Source organism: Pleurodeles waltl, chromosome 6 (assembly GCF_031143425.1).
Source record: "Pleurodeles waltl isolate 20211129_DDA chromosome 6, aPleWal1.hap1.20221129, whole genome shotgun sequence".
NCBI lineage: Eukaryota > Metazoa > Chordata > Amphibia > Caudata > Salamandridae > Pleurodeles > Pleurodeles waltl.
The window spans coordinates 1,051,485,721-1,051,505,290 of NC_090445.1; the positions used below are offsets into that span (position 1 = coordinate 1,051,485,721).

Here is a 19,570-nt window from a genome sequence, read left to right on the forward strand (position 1 = left end):
CGTTGTCACAGTTATCCTTTATCAGACACGCCAAGGGTTTCCAGCAGTGGAACCAGCCTGAAACCTTGTGGTTCCCTCCCCTCTAAATGGGACAAAAGAATGCAGGGTTGGCGAACATGACATCTGCCATTTTGTGTGGAAGACTCCACATATCAATCAGCTCTTAGAGTCCAATCAGTGAGGGAGGCACATGGTACTGTTTGCTGTTTACACCTTGCAAGCCACGTTTAACTATAGGTGAGCTGGAAACGTCCAGCTTTCAGAACACAAAGTTTGGATTCATTTCTTCAAATTGCATGTGCTATAAAGCCAAATAAAATATTTAAATAACTAAATATTTCATAAATACGACTGTTTCTTTTTGAAGCATCAAAAGATAAGTTAAAATGGTTCTTAAATGAAGTCTGCTTGGATGTGAATGAAAACATATTTTTTTTCATATAAATGCGTCTTTGTGTGTTATAAATGCTACTGGTACTTCTATGGCAAAAAATAGCTAAAGAGCAACAGTACACTGTAGATAATATTCGAGACAGGTAGTGATAAATTCAAGATTATTGAATGGTCAACCAACAAAACAATAACTCCATTTCCAATAACTCTATGCAATGAAATAACCACGCTACCACCTACCAAAACTACTCAATAACCATCAACTCAATCAACTAATTAGCCCGCAGTAAGCAAGCCAATCAGTCAAACCAACTAATTACTAGTCAACTCACCAGCTAGCCAAGCAATCTCTTAACCAATTCACAGAACAAGTATCCAACCAGTTGATTCACTCACACACTCACTGATCAGTTAATCAGTAGATATATTGATACCATGCATAATCGAGTAGATAAAAACTAGCCAACTAACCAAATTATTTATCAATCAGTCGAACAATTAACCAGAGTTGTGTACACCCTTGATATGGTTCCATGTAGGATGTTGCTTTTCTCCACTGTCTTCTTACCTGTGGTTCATTATCCTGTGAATCATCATCCACTCAGGTTTAATGCCATAACGATAGTATTTCTCCTCCATCTTTGCATACTCTGGGTCTTTGCTCTTCCTCTTTTCACATTTGCTTTCCTCATCACCTGACCCATAGTCAAAAGGTGGAGGGTCATCCATGTCATTCTTTCTTTGGTAGTTTCGAAACATCACTGTGTGGTACAGCTCCAGCTAAAGAGAAAAGGCAAAGTTTTAAAAGTAATGCAAATTGGTCCATCAACAACATTATGAAATCCAATTTAAGATGACGTGCAAGAGTGAACAGTTTAAAATAGCTTTAATCTCCTCAGGGGCTCTTTCTTAGACTACAATGCCAATACATGCTCTTTAATTCTCTTATACACATTGTCTAGATATGAATTCATTTGGCCTCACATTTTGTTTGCCTCCGCATCAAAAATGGTTCCCAGGTTTATGTATTTTTGCAAGGAAAGTGACAGTACCAACTCTCACAGCATGTAACTCACAATACGAAATTCAGAAATAAATACTTTCAATGAACAGGCTCTGATGACGATAATTGTAATGGTGTAATCTGAGAAGAATGTACTGGACTCGAAAAACCAGAGAAAGGGCCCCTCACAAGGTGACGGATTTTTTGTATAGTTTCTAATATCCACCAAAATTCCCCTTGGTTCTACACATCACATGCAACAGTAATTTCACATCAGTGCAACCACCATAATCATGCAATCCTGTTATACCATCCTCTCGCACTCTCAATGACCAGTGATAAACAGGGGATACAAAAATATACTTCTCTTTAATATAAATATATCAATGATACAGTAAAGCACACCTTTAAACCCCCCACAATGTTCCAGTCCAGAAAACCCTACTTCAAAATAATTCATCCCTTTAATAAAGTCACCTAGGCCCATATTTATACTTTTTTTAGCGCCGCATTTGCGCCGCTTTTTGATGCAAAAGCGGCACAAACTTACAAAATACAATTGTACAGTATTTCGTACGTTTGCGCCACTTTTGTGTCAAAAAATGATGCAAATGAGGAGCTAAAAAAGTATAAATATGGGCCCTAATTTCTTAAAAGAACATAAACATTCAGGAGACACATAAAGACACTTAACAATTGTCTACAATAATACTACTGATCCGCAAATGTCATCAACATGCTCAATGACAGTTCCTTCTGTCTCACAGTCTAATTATAGCTTGTCCCTGAGAATACAGTATCACAAATGTGTTGACGTGTTCTGGTAGCCTTCACAACTTTATCACCACTTCCGTCAGGAGAGTGATCTAGTCTCCCATAAACATTTAAAACATCGAGGGCATGTATATGACACTGATTGTCTCAATGTGAATTCCCAATCATGGCTTGTACGAGAGAGAGAGTGTAATTCTTCCTCTCCTCGAAAATGTCCCACTTCTTTCAATTTGCCCGTTATCTCAAACCACAAATTGATATCATCGAGTAAAATCCCCCCAGTCTTTTCTCCAAGGGGAACAAGGGGTCACGTTTTCTTATAACCCCATATGTCGTGTTTCAAATTGGAACCTCATTCCCAATGTCCGTATCTATTTCATTTAATGATTTCATGGAAAATTTTGGATGGGAGGAAGAATGAAGGGCCTTAGACATTGATTTCTGAATTGCTGTTTGGTGCCTGGGTGAATAAGTATATTTGTCTGTGTTCCCAAGCCAAATGCAGTTGCCCACTTGCTTCCATACAGTCCCAAGACTCCCGCTGTCAGGTCCTGTGCCTGCTTTTTAAAAAAAAAAACTATGTGCCCCATTTCATTCTTTCGTTTTTTTCCAGATGTACCCCTTCCCAGAAGCGGCTAGGGAATTTTTAAACTGGTGGGGCGTAAATTTCTTCCTCAAATTGTAACAGAGAATATTGAGAGAGCTTGCCCACCATTAATGGATTAGTGGGAGATATTTGAATGGGAAAAAGATGTCAGTGATGTTCCCAAGAATTTCCCAAAAAAGGTCACTAATGGGTCATCAATAAACAAATATTAACACACACAAGCACACTTAAAGATGAATCCCCTTATGCACAAAGGGCGGGGCAGTCAGCCACACACTTCTAAACACGATACACAAAGAATTTACAGAAGCGTGACTAAACAAATGTAAGCACACACAAGTACACAAAAAGGCAAAACAGAATATACACAGTGAAAGAATAAGGCAGCTGGCCAAGCAGTGCTAAGCATAGCTGTGTGCACAGACAGACATGCAGATACTCAAAAGAGACAATCAAGATTACATAAGCTCTCAAAAACAGACACACCCACACAATCACATACAGACACGAAGACAAAAGGGACATAAAGTAACAACACCATGTATACAAAACATGCATGCAAATATACACTGTCATCTGCAAACACATACACAAACTACACTTAGACCCAGGTATACACATATAAATGACATTCAGACAAAGTAACACAAACATAAATAAGGGAAGGCCCACACAAACACAACAATGTATGCACACACATAAAAAAGCTACACATTCACACACATTTATAACACACACTCACATATACAAAGAGAAAGGCTGGCCTGAACGTAGGCAATTACACAGCATGAAAACGGAGAGAGACCGTCCTCTCTTGCACAGCACTCCGTTGCTAGTCACACTCTGTAAGTACACAAACATGCACTAATGTTGTTCACTAGTGCTGAGCAAAAGGCAGATCAGTGAGTCTCGTGCTACCATAGGCATTACAACCAGTAGATTGCTGAGGAGCACTGGCCAGATCTAAAGCTGGTATCACTGGGATAGAGTCAGTTGCACGGCAGCACCTCTTGCACAGGAACAACCCCTGAACTCTTCAGATCTTAGACAAGTCAGCCTGTTATGTGACTTCACCTTTTGACCTTCTTTGCTTGTCAGAGGTGTGCTTGAATGTCACAGACTGATCCACCAGTAACATCGGGTGATGAGCCTGGAATCTGACTGAATATTTAATTTTGACAAATGCTCCTAAGGTGAGCCTGAAATATGACTCTGAACCAGCACTAACGTCTTGTAAGAGGTGAGCCCGAGACGGGTTACTGTGATTTTTATGATTCTGGACCTCTCTGCAGTCTGGTAAATTCCTGTCACTGTTTAAAAATGTCTGTTTAGAAATCCTGAGTTCTAGGTCCTAAAGACTGCCACAGGCAAAACAAAGAAAGTCTCACCATTCCAGCAGGCTGTTTGGAGTGGCTACTAGGTATCTCGCCAGACCCGTACTTCCAGCACCTACAGTGTAAAGTAGGTGGAGCATGGAATCAAACTAGCTCCACCTGGTTGCCACCCACTCCACTTTTATCTGTATTGGCCCGTCCCGTCCCTTTCCATTTTGATGCTGCTGAGATTCTAACCCCACCTTGGGTCATTGTATTAAATGCTCCCAGGAAAAACCTTTCCTTGATGCTAGAAAATGCCTTTCCCACCAACCTGATGTCATATGGCTGGCTTGTGCCTTGAGGGCGAGCAAGAGCTTGCCCAGCACATGCACACTTAGACCTTGGGACTTGGAAAAATTAACAGTCATGAACCAGAGCACAGAAGCACCTAGCCCTGTGATTAGTTGCTGCTGGGTGTGTTCCTTCTCCTCCCCCTATAGTGAGTGGGCAAATACCAGCCAGACAATGCCCCCTTCCCCAGATGCCGGCACCATACTTTGTTTTTCTTGGGGAACGATATGCCCCACCCTGCTTCTCTCCTCTGTCATTTTATAACATTCAACATCTGCACCTGCACCTGCTGCAGTGAATTCCACAGTGGTGGGATGCTAATGGGTAAGTCTCCAGCAGATAGAAAGCTTTAGCGAAATGTCTTCATACTCAGCTAACAATTGAAGGATCAAATTCTAGTTATGGAATTGGATTCTGTTATTTAAGTGATTTTTACTTGAGTGCAATTACATTGATTTTATGTATGTATAGTGTGTTCTGGAACGTGTTACCAAAAATAAATTTGAATTATTAACATAAACATATAGAGTTACTACATTACATTATGTTATATATACACACAATTTTATTCGGTGTATATTGGTAGGCAATAGCAAACATACCTGTAGCTCTTTGACCCATGAACTGTGCCAATATGACAAACCAGCCCATTTCACAAAAAACTCCCTCTCCGGGATGCCCTCCAGGGGCTTGGGAGGAGTGCCAATGGGTTCAATTTCAGCAGGCGGCACAGAGGGAAATGGAATGGATGGCTGCCTCCAGGCCCAATGTAGGATTCGCTGGACTTTTCCTTTTAAGGGTGGGCACTGGTGATATAAAAGTAATAGCACAACAAAGTCTCAGACAATACAGTTAGTCAAAAGGTTTATTTTAGGTAAATTCGCATAATTTTTGCACACCTTTTTGCAATCTTTTAACATTATTACAGTTTCTTGAAGTAGACAATTGCACTAATATCTGACATTACTCAAAGTCCTTTACATTAGTTTACACTTAATGGGCCTAATTTACAAAGGGCCTCTGCACTCGTGGCATAGGCCCTGCAGTCGTTGTGGAGTCTCCACCGGTGGGCAGAATCTCTGTGATGAGAATTCATTGTGGAGATTTTGTCCCCACTGTGGAGGCTCTGCTCAGCGACTGCAGCAGAGGCCCTTTGTGAATCAGGCTCTAAATGATTAAGCCAGTACATGCTGGTATATGTAATCTTCAAAATCACATTTTCAATTTTTATCATTGTCAATGAGGAGAATCTCTATGGGTAATCTGCTGACACGAGTTTTAGTCTTTATTCAGGTCAAAAACTGCTTAATCAATTTCAGTTTTACAATCACTTTGATACTTTCGAGTGCTGTCTTGTGAGAGCTTTATCAACCACTCTCAATCAAAATACTTTTTACCGGCTTTCAGAGGGCAGGCTGCTTCCGGTATTATGTGGATAGAATGTGAATATGTACCTAAATAAAAAAAGGCAATTTGACAAAGGTAAATTTCAGCTTTTCTGATGATAGGTAATGACTTAGAGATGTGAGCCAGGATAAAATCTAGAGATACTGTCAGCGGTGACAGACTGAAAAATGAAAATGCATAATTGAAGTTTGCATGTAAAAAATGGTACGGTGTTCACATTGAAGTGTTACCTCCAGTGTCAGACACCAGAGTTGGAATGCTGTCATGTCTGTGTTGCCTAATACTTTCTTAAGGGATCTTTTCATCAACTTTCCTGGGGCTGGTTGGTATATGCTATACATCTGGTGGCATTACCTCCAGTGTCAGACACCAGAGTTGGAATGCTGTCATGTCTGTGTTGCCAAATACTTTCTTAAGGGATCTTTTCATCAACTTTCCTGGGGCTGGTTGGTATGTGCTATACATCTGGTGGCATTGGAATACAGGTTGAATATGAAGCAGCATTACAACCAATCTTGACAAAAGTACATTTTATCTCGTGTTGATCAGTAATGACTGTAAAACGTGTTAAGTGACAACTCATTGACATTGCCCACTACTATGAAATAGAAATAAAATGTGAATTGTTGAGTACTCCCATGTGAAAATGATAAGAACATTACTACAGCACAAACTGGCAAAGCCAGTACATCTCATCTTTTGGCTTTGCCAATTCAGATCTATTGGATTTGCTAACGTTTTTGGCCAGTGCTGTTCAGCATTGCCTAGAAGAAAAAACATGCTTGCTGATGATGAACAGCACTGGCAAAAAAAGAAAACAACGTTTGATGAAGTGTATGCACGCATGAGTAATCACACAGACACACATATGCATCATGATGCTACAGTCTCCCAGAGAGTGGGCAGGGGAAAATAGATGCATCGAGTGGCAAATTTAACAAAAACAAGATAAGGGAAGCAATGGACGCACATGGGGGACACCCTGGAGAGTTTGCAGGTGGCACACAGGGATATAAAGTGGAGAAGCAGCACCCAGGGGAGAGAGCAAGAAAGGCCGTGCCCTCTCATGGAGTCTTAAAGGCAAAAAATAAAAGAAGTTCCCTGAATTATTGAATGTGAGCAGTGGAAGGATATAGGTTATCCACTCAAAAAGATGGCAAAACAATGATCCTCCAGGGAAGGAAAAAACACATGAAGAAGAGAGGCTATCAACTAAGATGCAAGCAAATGAGATTGATAAGAAAGCCAACCAGTGATAAGCAGTGGGCCGAGTCAAAGCCCACTTGAAGTACGGATACTGCTGACAATAGGCCTTCAGCAACAGACAGCTAAAAACTATCTGAAGGTAATAAATACAAATTTATGTTCATATAACCTATTCTATATAAATTCTGTATTTTGTACATCTTTGCCTCCCTGGTACACCAAGTTAAAAAAGACTGGTGCACAACATGAACTATGCACACTATGGAGAAATCTTTTGTAGTGGAGTGTAGTTTGATTTATTTTTGTCCATAAACGTTGTACAGTTTTCATTTAAACTTGCCAAGCTTCTTGAAATTATCAAAGGTTCTACAAAACATCTTGGAAAAAACCAAACCAAATTAGATTTATGGCTAGAAATGTTGGCAAAAATCACCTTTAGCAAAAGTAGTGACAATTCTTCCACAAGAACGTTTGTTTTAAAAAATGTTTACAGGTAGGCAAAGTTTTCACAATCCACATTCCCAGGCCATTTTTGTAACCACAAGCACAGGCTCAGAACAGAAGGCATGTAACATTAATTTTGTGATATAAGCACTGCACACATGTATGCATAGGACCTGCTTATTTTGGATGAAAATGCAACTAATTCCTATCCATGTTTTTCAGTATGATTTCTCTCCCTTAGAGAACCTCTTTATGTTGTGACCAATAGCATTTATCAATCAATCAGGGATTTGTAAAGCATGGCTACTCACCCGTGAGGGTCTCAAGGTGCTAGGCTGGGGGGGGGGGGGGGATGCTGCAGATAAGTCGAAGAGCCAGGTCCTGAGGTCCTTCCTGAACTATGACAAGGTGGGGGATTGCCCGAGGTTGATGGGGAGAGTATTCCAGGTCTTGGCGGAGAAGAATCTTCCTCCGGCTGTGGTTTTCCGGATGTGGGGAACGTTGGCTAGGGCTGGTCTGACATTGTGTAGGGCCTTGTAGGTGTGGGTCAGGAGCTTGAAGGTGAATCTCTTGTTGAGGCGTTCTGGATTCGTTGTAGTCTTTTTCAGGTCTTAGAGGTGGTTCCGGCGAGGAGTGCATTGCCGTAGTTGAAGCGGCTGCTGACAAGGGCCTGTGTGACTGTTCTTCTGGCTTTGGTAGGGATCCACTGGTAGATTTTACAAAGCATGTGCAGGGTGTGGAAGCAACATGATGAGACGGCGCTCACTTGTCAGTCCATTGAAAGCGATGAGTCTAAGATGACGCCGAGGTTGCAGGTGTGGTCGGTGGGGGCGTTTCCGAGGGCAGTGGGCCACCAGGAATCGTTCCAGGTTGAGGGTGCGGAGCCGAGGATGAGGACGTCTATTTTGTCCGAGTTCTGTTTGAGGCAACTGTCTTTCAGCCAGGTGGCGACTGCTTTCATTCCTTCGTGGAGATTGCTCTTGGTGGTGGTCGGGTTGTTGGTGAGGGAGACTCTCGGTGTAGGAGACGATGTTGAGTGCGTGGCTTCTGCCGATGGCGACCAGTGTGGTCATGTAGAGGTTGAAGAGGGTGGGACTCAGCGAGGATTCTTGGGGGACGCCGCAGCTGATCTTGTTGGCTTCGGAGAGAAAGTGGGGAGTTGGACCTTCTGTGTTCTGCCGGTGAGGAACGAGGACAGCCATTGCAGAGCTGAGTCTTGGATGCTGGCGTCTTGGAGACGGATGCGTAGCGTGTCATGTGAGACTGTATCAAAGGTGGCAGAAGGGTCCAGGAGGATGAGGGAGACAGTTTCGCCTTGGTTGAGGAGGCTGCGGATGTCGTCTGTGGTGGCGAGGAGGACAGTCTCGGTGCTATGGTTGCTTCTGAATCCTGATTGAGGGGGGTCCAGGATGTTGTTGGCTTACAGGAAGGCGGTGAGTTGTTTGTTGACTGCTAACTTGATGACTTGCGCCGGAAAGGTGGGCAGGGAGATGGGACGGTAGTTCTTGAGATCTGTTGTGTTGGCGGTGGGTTTCTTCAGAAGAGGTTTGATCTCGGCGTGTTTCCAACTCTCTGGGAAGGTGGCAGTTTCGAAGGAGTGGTTGATGGTATGCCGGAGTTTGGGTGCGATGATGTTACTGGCTTTGTTGAAGATGTGGTGAGGGCAGGGGTTGGTGGGCGCTCCTGAGTGGATGGTTGCCATGATGTTGTGGGTCTCATTGTCGGTGATGTTGCTCCAGCGGAGGAGGGCGGGGCGTGGTGATGCTTCGGTTGACAGGCTGGTGGAGAGAGTCGTGGGGGGGCCCTGGGTGGTGAAGCTGTTGTAAATGTTAGCGATCTTGCGGTGGAAGTAGTTGGCGAGGTTTGTGCAGTTGGAGTTGGGGTTGGTGAACTCTTTCATGATGGTAAAAAGTTCCTTGCTGTTGTTGGCGTTTTTATTGATGCGTTGTTGCAGGGTGAGTTTTTTGGTGGTCCTAATGAGCTGGTGGTACAATTTGACGCGTTTTTGAAGGTTTCGTGATTTGCGGGGTCTTGTTGGTGTGCCATTTTCTCTCTAGACGTCTGCAGACCTGCTTCAATTCTTTGAGTGTGGGGGAGAACCAGTTTGCTTTCTTGGCTGTGCCTTTGTAGTGGGATGTCTTGAGGGGGTGAGGGTGTTGGCACAGTCAGTGATCCATTTGTGGAGGTTGTGTGCAGCAGTGTTGATGTCGTAGGCGGCTTGGGGGGTGCTGCGTTGAGGCTGGTGGTGAGCTGGACTTCAGCGACCCTGTTCCAATTTCTGTGGGGAAGTTGGGAAGTGTGGTGGTGACAGATGGGTTTGTTGAAGGTGAAGTGAATGCAGCGGTCATTGGTCCATTGGAGTTCGGTTGTGTGGCTGACGGAGACGTGGTTGCTGGCGGAGAAAATGGGGTCCAGTGTGTGACTGGCCGAGTGAGTGGGTGCGGTAACGAGTTGCTTGAGTCTGAGGTTGGCGAGGTTTTTGATCAGGGTGGTGGAGTTGTTGTTGTTGTTTGGGTTTTCCAGGTGGAAGTTGAGGTCCCCCAGTAGGATGTCCTTGGATGTAAGAGCATGGGTGGTGGTTAGGTCAGCGATGGTGTTGCAGAAAGGGGGGTGGGGGCCCGGCGGCCTGTAGATGAGGGTGCCCCTCAGAGTGGTGTTAGAGTTGGTTCCAATCTGGAAGTGGAGGAGTTCCATGTTGGTTGTGCAGTCTTCGGTGCTGGTGGCGAGGCGTAGGGACTCTTTGTGGATGATGGCAATGACTCCCTCGGGGCGGTTTGTGTGGTCTTTGTGGATGATCTTGTAGCTGTCATGGATGGTGAAGGCGATGTCTGGAGCTGAGGAGGGGTGAAGCCATGTTTCCGTGAGGAAAGCGACGTGGGGATGTGATGTCAATGAGGTTCCAGAGTTCAATGGCATGCCTGTGGATGAGCGAGTGTTGATCAGGCTACATCTGAGGCTGTGTAATGCTTTGTGGGTCCTCGGGTGGACTTGAGTGACAGAGGCTGGTGAATTTGCAGTGGCGACAGGTGAAGAGTTCCTTGGTATTGCTTGGTGATACCTGCTTACAGTTGTTGTGATGTCCCGGGTTGAGAGCGATGAGTGCTGCTGGTGTGTAGTGGTGCAGGGTGAGAGGTCCAGGGGTCTTGAAGAAAGCGAGAGAGGAGGGGGTGGGCAGCCGGAGAGCAGCAGAGGGGAGAATGCAAGGAGTGAGGAGAAAAATAAGGAAAAGAAGGCAGAAGCGAAAAAGGAGAGACATCACTCTAAAAGAGAAAAGGAGGAGAAAAGAGAAAGAGGAAAGCGCAGGAGCGAAAGGCACAAAGACAGCACACTAAGAAAAAGGAGGAAAAAATAAAAAAGGGCAGAGGGCATCCCAGCAGAAGAGCAGAACTCTCCCACTAGGCACCAGGGATGAGGTGCAGGCAGAAGCCTGCGGGTGGAGGAGGGCCTCAAACTTCTGACCAAGGTCAGAGTTCAAGAAAGGATGGGCTTCCACTTAGTGGTGGAGCTATGCGGAGGCAGAACTGTTCACTGACCAGGTCAGTTATGATTCCTTGATCTTTCCATGCAGACCAAAGTAGAATAGGGTTGTAGGCTGGTGTACGTTTCTCAATCTTATTATTATCATCTACTTCACAGAGATTTACCAGTGGCATCCTAATGATTTCTGGGGCCCTCGACAAGACATATTTCAGGGCCACATTTGCAGCAACTTTGAATTTATTACTTCTTTTTGGCTCATTCAAGCCCTCATGATGCCCAACAATACTTAATTACAAGTTAAACCTTCAGAAACAGGGGCACGCAAAAGCAGCCAAAAGCTTGATCTGCTTACTGTTCGCAAGCCCCATGGTACATAAAGAAAGCTTAAATAAATATTGATAAAACCATTTCATTTTGAGGTTGGATCTAGATTTCTTCACTTGTAACATAAACATTTGTCCCACATTTATTAAGGTTTTGAGTTGCCCTTGTGCCACGCAAGTTGGCACAAGTGCAACGCAAAACCTAAGTGAGATTTATCAAGCCATACAAGGCCACCTCGTGTGGCCCTTCATGGCTTCATAAATCTAGAGTAAGGCAAGGCAGTGCAAATCGCTGCCTTGCATTACTCTGTAGCAGGGAGGTATTCCCATGCATCTACCCATGGATTTTGGATCATTCCCAGATTTACCATTAATGGAAGACCTGGGAGCGCATCAAAATGCCCCAGTTGAGCCATAATTAGGAGAAATATCTTTATTTCTCCTTGTTTTTCCTCATTCTACATGTATTGCATTCTGCAGCACACATAGGGGGTAATTCTGACCCTGGCGGTCATGGACCGCCAGAGCCAACGACCGCGGGAGCACCGCCAACAGGCTGGCGGTGCTCCCATGGGCATTCTGACCGCGGCGGTACAGCCGCGGTCAGAAACGGAAAACCGGCGGTGTCCCGCCGGTTTCCCGCTGCCCTGGGGAATCCTCCATGGCGGCGCTGCAGGCAGCGCCGCCATGGGGATTCCGACCCCCTTACCGCCAGCCTGGCTCTGGCGGTTTTAACCGCCAGAACCTGGCTGGTGGTAACGGGTGTCGCGGGGCCCCTGGGGGCCCCTGCAGTGCCCATGCCACTGGCATGGGCACTGCAGGGGCCCCCTAACAGGGCCCCACCAAGATTTTCAGTGTCTGCCAAGCAGACACTGAAAATCGCGACCGGTGCAACTGCACCCGTCGCACCCCTTCCACTCCGCCGGCTCCATTCGGAGCCGGCATCCTCATGGAAGGGGGTTTCCCGCTGGGCTGGCGGGCGGCCTTCTGGCGGTCGCCCGCCAGCCCAGCGGGAAACTCAGAATTACCGCGGCGGTCTTCTGACCGCGCAGCGGTATTCTGACGGTGGGACTTTGGCGGGCGGGCTCCGCCGCCCGCCAAAGTCAGAATGACCGCAATAGTGAGAGGAAAATGCCTCTCAAGGTTGTTTTTGTGCATGAAGGTGTCCGTTCCTGCACACAAACACTCATGCTTGCAATGCAGGGACCCTTGCACCATGGTGCAAGGGTGCTGCATTGATGCTAGGCAGCACAAAGTGCGCCAGTGCTAGGAAAGAACAGGAATACTGTGAATAATGTTAAATACAGCAAATTCCTTCCCCTTCCATTTCATATTACAACACCAAGTTATTAAGGTCCAATTCTCCTTTCCTTAGATTAAATGCCCAACTTAACAGCTATTAGGCAGTGGGTAATCACGTAGGGACTTGGACCAGTTTACCCCAAAGTAAATAAGAAGACACAAGAGTTGAGAACCCACTTAAGTCTTTTCTAAGTGTGAATTAGTTGTTCGGTTATGAACAAGCGATAGTCCATCCAATTTATTATTATTTTTTTTATTCAGGTGAAATTAACAATTCCAAATATAGCCATTGCCATGACAACAAAAAACAGCCTCAATGAACAGCCGAAAGTCGCATGAATCTCTGTGTAGATATTTTGTCTTTATAAAAGGAGGAACTAAGTTTGTCTCTGAGATTAGGGGCTCATTTGAAGCCTATTTGTGGATGAGAGGAAATATATTGGTTGATCAAAGGGTTATTCTAAAGTAAATATCAATGTTTGTAAAGCAATTTTCCAACAAATGAGTGGCCATTGTGAAAGTGAGTGATAAGGCGAATCAGCGTCCTCTCAGCAGTAGTTCTGGTCTTATTTAGGATGGTTTTCCGATCTATTTTAGCAAATTGTTCCTTAATATTCTTTAAGCTGGACAAGTTATATCCACAGGTGGAAAGACGCTCTGCAATTTCAGATGATATAGTCTCATAATCAGTTTGGTTACTGCAATTCAATTTTGCCCGTCTGAATTCTCTGGCTGGAATATTACAGATCGTACTGTGTGGATGGCAACTAGAGGTATTTAAGATAGAGTTAGCTGCTGTACTTTTTCTGTGGAACCGAGTCTGTAATTTGTAATTGTCTATATATAATACTAGATGCAGAAATTCAACAGATGTTCTCGAAAGTTGATATGTTATATCGATGTTCCATTTATTAGGCGTGAGAGATTTAAGGAAACTTTGAAATAAAGATTCTTGATCTTCCATTTCATGTAGCACAGAATGGTGGCTTGCTGTGTTGCATGAAATCTTGAAAAATATAGGGCTTTGTGTAGAATTTAGGGCCTCATTACGAGTGTGGCGATGGCGAGGGGGCTGCTGCACTCCTGGCGGTCCCACCGCCACAATACATGTTTCCTGACAATTAGACGGCGGTCTGAGTTGTGGTCAGCCACGGTTGCCCTGAACTTATTGCCACCATGCTGATTATAACTCAGCTTTCCACCAGCCTTTCCATGGCAGTCACCCGGCCATGGAAGGCCACATGGGGGCCTTGCAGTGGCAATGCCACTGGAATGGGCAGTGCAGGGGCTCCCCTGTCCAGCACCCTCTGCTTTGTAAACAGTGCACATTCCGAGGGTGCTGGTGTGCTTTGGTATTGGATTGGCTTCAGCTCCCCTAAGGGACCCGAGGCCAATACCGTAGTATTGTTCCTACTGTCAGCCCAACGGGAATGCCATAATATTAGAATGTTCCCGAGGTCAGCCTAGCAGGAACATTGTAGTACGATTGTGGGGATGCGACCGGCATGGCAGTGGAATCCTCCCCGAGGCATTGGCAGTCCCATGGTGGGACTGCCAATGTCATAATAAGGTCCCTAGGGCTTGATTTATACATTTTAAGCGCCACATTTGCGTAATCTTTTTACGCAAAGCAGCACAAACATACAAAATTCAATTATATTTTGTACGTTTGCGCTGCTTCTGCGTAAAAAAAATGATGCAAATGCGGTGCTAAAAAAGTATAAATATGGGCCTTAGTTTCTAAACTGCTTGTTACTCCCAAAGCAGGACACCATGCTAAGAGTCACTTGTTAAGTGCTTAGTCGACTAGCACTTTAAAGTAAAATAGTATATAAGTACATATAACTTGTAATTGTAGCTTTTGGTGCTGAATATTTGTAATCACAAATATATTGCTATGAGTTAGCCAAACAAAAAGATAAGGAGTATTAGAAAGAGGAAGATGTAGATAGAGAAAGAGAAATATGTAAGGTTTTAGAATGTGGTGGAGAGGTAACATGAGTTAGAGGTAGGTAGAAGAAATGCAGGCAAAGACAGAGTACTTCAAGGGGTGAGGTAGGGAGGGATAATATAGAAAATGAGGTGAATTTGAGAAAAGTAAAGGCAGCAAGAGGTAGAAGTAGAAATAGAGCCTTGAGGAAATACAAAGAGATTCAAAGTAGGGAAAGAGCAAAATGAGAAGAGCTATAGAAAAACATGTCATTTAAAACGAGCAGTGGGGAAGAGAGAGGGATGGAAGGTAGAAAGATAAAGTGGAGTAGAACAAAAAGAAGAAGTTAAGAGAAATACATGAATCAGAGAAAGAGAGGTGAGGTTTCTATGGAGGTAGAGAATTGTGAGACAGAAAAAGAAAAATAGATGGTGAAGTAGATAGGTCTACGAAAGAGCTTAATGGAGAAAGAAAAAGATATGTGATTGCGTGAGGGACAGGAAGAAGAGTTGATGCTAGAGGAACAAGGGGCAGAAATAAAGAAACAAATGTGCCTACTTTGTGGACCGCTTAAAACTTCTCTGTGCCCCAGATTGATAACAAGCTAGGATCAGTTTAAAGGAAGGAAAAGAAAGCAAAAGATGCCTTGCCTGAAACTAAAACGCAGGACATTTCAAGGTATTAAATAAGTATGAAATAAATATGAGATATGGCTTTATTCTGCTTACTAAAATTAAATATACGTACTGTACAGCGTGGGCAGAGCCATTCGCCATTTGGTATTTCAGGCAAAGGTGGGTTCAGACAGTGCAAGTGATAGGAGGATGGACAGGTGTCACAGCACAGCAGCTCCCCACCATCTTTACAGGTACGACAAAACTCCATGTGATCATCCTCCTCCTCTTCCTCTTCACATATCTCTTCCTCGTCTTCATCTTCTTCCTTTGGCTCCCACTGAATGCCTTCCTTTTCCTAAAATTCCCGACAGAAGTAAACCCCAAAGAAGGTAATAGACACTTTGATTAAAGTTATAATCACACACTTCACATTTATATACACAAAGGTGATAATGTGGTATGGCGTCCAGCTGCTGGAAGCAGTGGAGTATTTGAACAAAATATTAATTTGTAAATATCGGAATACAGAAATATCAGGAAAAATGTATTGTGGTGTCAAAATGTTGTGATGCAGAATATCATTGTCAAGAATATTGTTTTTTTTTCCAGGTAAATAACATTGTTGTAAAAAATAGTGTTGTTGTTTATATCGTTTTCAAAAATATATTTGTAAATATGTTGTTTTTTAAATGTTTAATATGTTTATAGTTAATATATTAATTTTATGTATTAATAATGTTTATATAATTATTAATTATTTTAAATATAGTTAGCAATTTAAACTGATTTAGAATTTTTAAGGTAATTGTTAATAGTAATTTATACTGTAGCGGGTTGTGGATTTGTAGGGCTCTAGGGTGGGAAGTTAATTAAATAATAACTGAGTAACAATTAATTATAAATTTTTAAGCAAGTAAGTGATTGATGTTAATTATGTGTGGTATGTAAAACTGATTTAATTCATTATATTTTAGGTGCTACTTGCTATATTTATAGGGGTATAGGATGGGAACAATTAATTATAAATGTATTAAAAAGTATTTATTAAATTATTAATTATGCAAATTATGTATTATTAATTCATTGTAGTTACATTTTAGGTGTGGGCTGTTGAGTTTGTAGGGGTATATGGTGGGAAATAACTAATTAATTATTAATTAATAATACATTATACATTTATTATTAGGTATTGGAGTGATTCTTAAGTATGTACATTATGTAATATTGAATTGTTTTAGTTATACGTTTGTTGCAGATTTGTAGGGGTTTAGGGTGGGAAATGAATTCAGTAATATTTAATAAATAATAATAGTTATATTTTAGGTGTGGGCTGCTGGATTTGTAGGGTTTTTGGGAAGTTAGGTAATTATTAATGATGAATAGTTGTTTATTTTATTATTTATATATATATATATATATATACATATACATATATACACACACACAAATGTTAAGTAATATAAGTGTTCTAAGTGTATATAGTTAAGTAATCATGTTTATATTAAGAGTTTTATATTTATTTATTTTTACGAAATTCATACAGTTATGCAAATATGTAATGTGTTTGAAGTGAAGTAGTTTACCTACTGTTGCTTAGATTGGAGTAGGAATAGCAAATCTTACCCCTCTGTATTCTAACACTTTATCTGCTGTTGTTTAGACTGGAATGGGAATAGTAATTTTAAGCCCTTGGAAGCCCAGCCCTTTCCCTACTGTTGCATAGACTGGAATTGGATTAGGAAATCTTACCCCTCCAGAGTCTAACACTCTCTCCACTGTTGCTTAGACTGGAGTGGGAGTAGTACTTTTAACTCCTCTGATGTCCAACACTTTCCCTATTGTTGCACAAACTGGAGAGGGAATCGTAAATGTTACCCCTCCAAAGTCCAACGCTTTGTCTACTGTTGCGCAGATTGGAGTGGGAATAACAAATATTAACCCTCTGAATTCTAACACTTTCTCTGCTGTTGTTTAGACTAGAATCGAAATAGTAATTTTAAGCCCTCGGAAGCCTACCCCTTTCCCTACTATTGAACAGACTGGAATGGGAATAGTAAATCTTACCCCTCCAGAGTCCAACACTTTCTCTACTGTTGCTTAGGCTGGAGTGGGAGTAGTAATTTTTAACCCCTCTGATGTCCAACACTTTCCCTACTGTTGTACAGACTGGAGTGGAAATAGTACATTTTACCCATCTGAAGCCTGATGCTTTTCCTACTGATGCGTTGACTGGAGTGGAAATAGTAATTTTAACCCCACCAAAGTCCAACACTTTTTCTACTTTATATAAATTGGAGTGGGAATAGTGTATGTATTATTCCCATATTTAAATGCATTTCCCAATAGTGTTTAAATATATTAATATTTGTTTACAATTTAAATTTTATAGTATTTTTTTTTTTTTATTTGTTTCTAATGTTCATAATATTTCTGTAATTAAAAAAAAAAATTGAATTGATATATTTAGTAATGTATATACTATTTTGATGTGTAATTAGTAATATTTTTAAGTTTATGTAAATTGTATATATATATGTATTTTATATATATATATATGCTTTTTATAGTCGTAAAAATAAATAATTAAACAAATTAAAAAAGTAACATATATTTTTAATAATTGTGTATATAAGTATATATATATATTTATGTAATAATAAATATTAGTGAGATTTATTTAACTCACATTATATTGTCAGTATGTAATAAAGCATTTAAGATTTACTACTTCAAACTGTACATATATATATAAAACAATATTTTTGTACGTTTTTAACAATATTATTTAGAAAGATATATTTTTTTTATATTTTTGTACTTACCATTATAAGTATGGAAAAATTATTTTTTGGGTTAGCAATATTTTTTACATCATATTTTTGTTGCACGGTTAGTTAGTTTCAATATTGTTGGTTCCCTCATGGTCACATGATTCTGACTACAACCTTCTAGTAAGGCAATCCTCGTCCACAGGGCCCATGTTGCTGTTATTCTTTTCAAAGCCAGGTCCTCAGCTTCCAAAATTTATTTTGTCCCACTGTTAATGGCTGCTGCCTTTCACTACATCCTCTTACTTTAGATTTTGAATATTGTGGTCTCACAACCATTAAGGCAAATGTATCAGGGTAGAATATCTGCACAAACAGTCTGAACATATAATATGCAGAACTTTGGATTGCTCCCCATAAAGAATAAGGTTGTTTACTGTGAGAAAGTGGACTATTAGTTGAGGTGGATGGTAGTCCACCAAAAGTACTAATGTCACTCTCACTGTTAGGTACAGTAAAGGTTTCAGTAATTTAAACGTGAGCTCAACCACTGGTAGCTAAGACGCAGAGCAGACAACCTTCACTTAAGAAAATGTGTAAAGCATTTAAAAGCACCAGAACAATTAAAAAGTTGAAAAAACAACAAAATAAAAATCCTACTCCAATTTATAAAAATAGATAATACTTTAATGAACAAAATTATATCAAAATGACAAATATCCAATAAGGGCAATCAGAGATACTAATTTTTAATGTTTTAAATAAAAATAGAGTCAAAAAGCATAAAATACAACCCGTTGGTATCTTGTTGCGCTAGACTGGGTCAAAGTAAAAAATGAAGGCCAACTGTGCCAGATCCCCGTCACAAAGTTGCCTTCTCACTTAGATACTTGTATGAAGGTAGAAAGTCTTCAGCGGGGCCAGGTAGCTGACTAGATCTGAGGAAAGGCTTGATAGCGATCAGAGGCTACTCAACGTCGGTCCCAGTTAAGGTTATATGTGCTGCTCAGGTGCTGCTTAGCATTGATGCAGGTGAAACAGTTGGGTGAGTGTTGTTTGGTGTCACGTCTGGGAAAGCTATTGATCATGTGCTGCTCTGCATTGGGTCCAGTAAAGCCATCAAAAAAGGCGGGGTCGAGTTCAGTAAAGCCTTCAGTTAGTCAGGGAAAAGGACGCTCTGAACATGGTCAAGGGTTCCAGGCCCCCGGAACAGCGCTTTGGGGTTAGGATGTACTCCAAAAGAAGCCACTAGCAGGGTCCAATTGCAACTGGGCAGCTGAGCTGTTCCATGAAAGTGGGCTTCTTGCAATTTTTGTGTCCCTGTAGCTTTTTAGGAGATCAGAGAACTGACCCCTGGAGTCCAATTATTTTTCCTAAGTACAAGTGGGAGTGGGTCGAGTAACTAGGTTTCTCCTCACAGGTCTCTACTGCAGGTGCAATCCTTCTGTCTTCCACAGGCCCACTATTGTTTTGTAGAAAGTACCCTGGGATGCCTAATTTATGCATGACACTAGCTAATTCCTGGTACCTCCCTAACCAATAGGGGAAACGTTTTCGGGGGTAACCATATTCACTTTTTCATTATTTCCTGTGTGCACTACTACAAACAATACCAGAGTGCCCCTCTCTACCTCACCCCAACATGGCTT

The 19,570-nt window shown here is 41.9% G+C and overlaps 1 protein-coding gene across 4 annotated transcripts in view; it reads right to left on the reverse strand.

Annotated features, from left to right (window-relative positions):
• The window catches only part of CHD5 (chromodomain helicase DNA binding protein 5), a 981,350-nt gene that overhangs the window by 559,745 nt on the left and 402,035 nt on the right, over positions 1 to 19,570 (reverse strand). For all 4 annotated transcript variants that reach the window (XM_069239999.1, XM_069239998.1, XM_069239997.1 and 1 more), the window contains exons 9-11: positions 15,284 to 15,508; positions 5,047 to 5,250; positions 962 to 1,173 (exon numbers count right to left, since the gene is read on the reverse strand). In XM_069239999.1, coding sequence (XP_069096100.1) covers positions 962 to 1,173; positions 5,047 to 5,250; positions 15,284 to 15,508 — 641 coding nt within the window. The remainder of the gene's footprint in view (positions 1 to 961; positions 1,174 to 5,046; positions 5,251 to 15,283; positions 15,509 to 19,570) is intronic.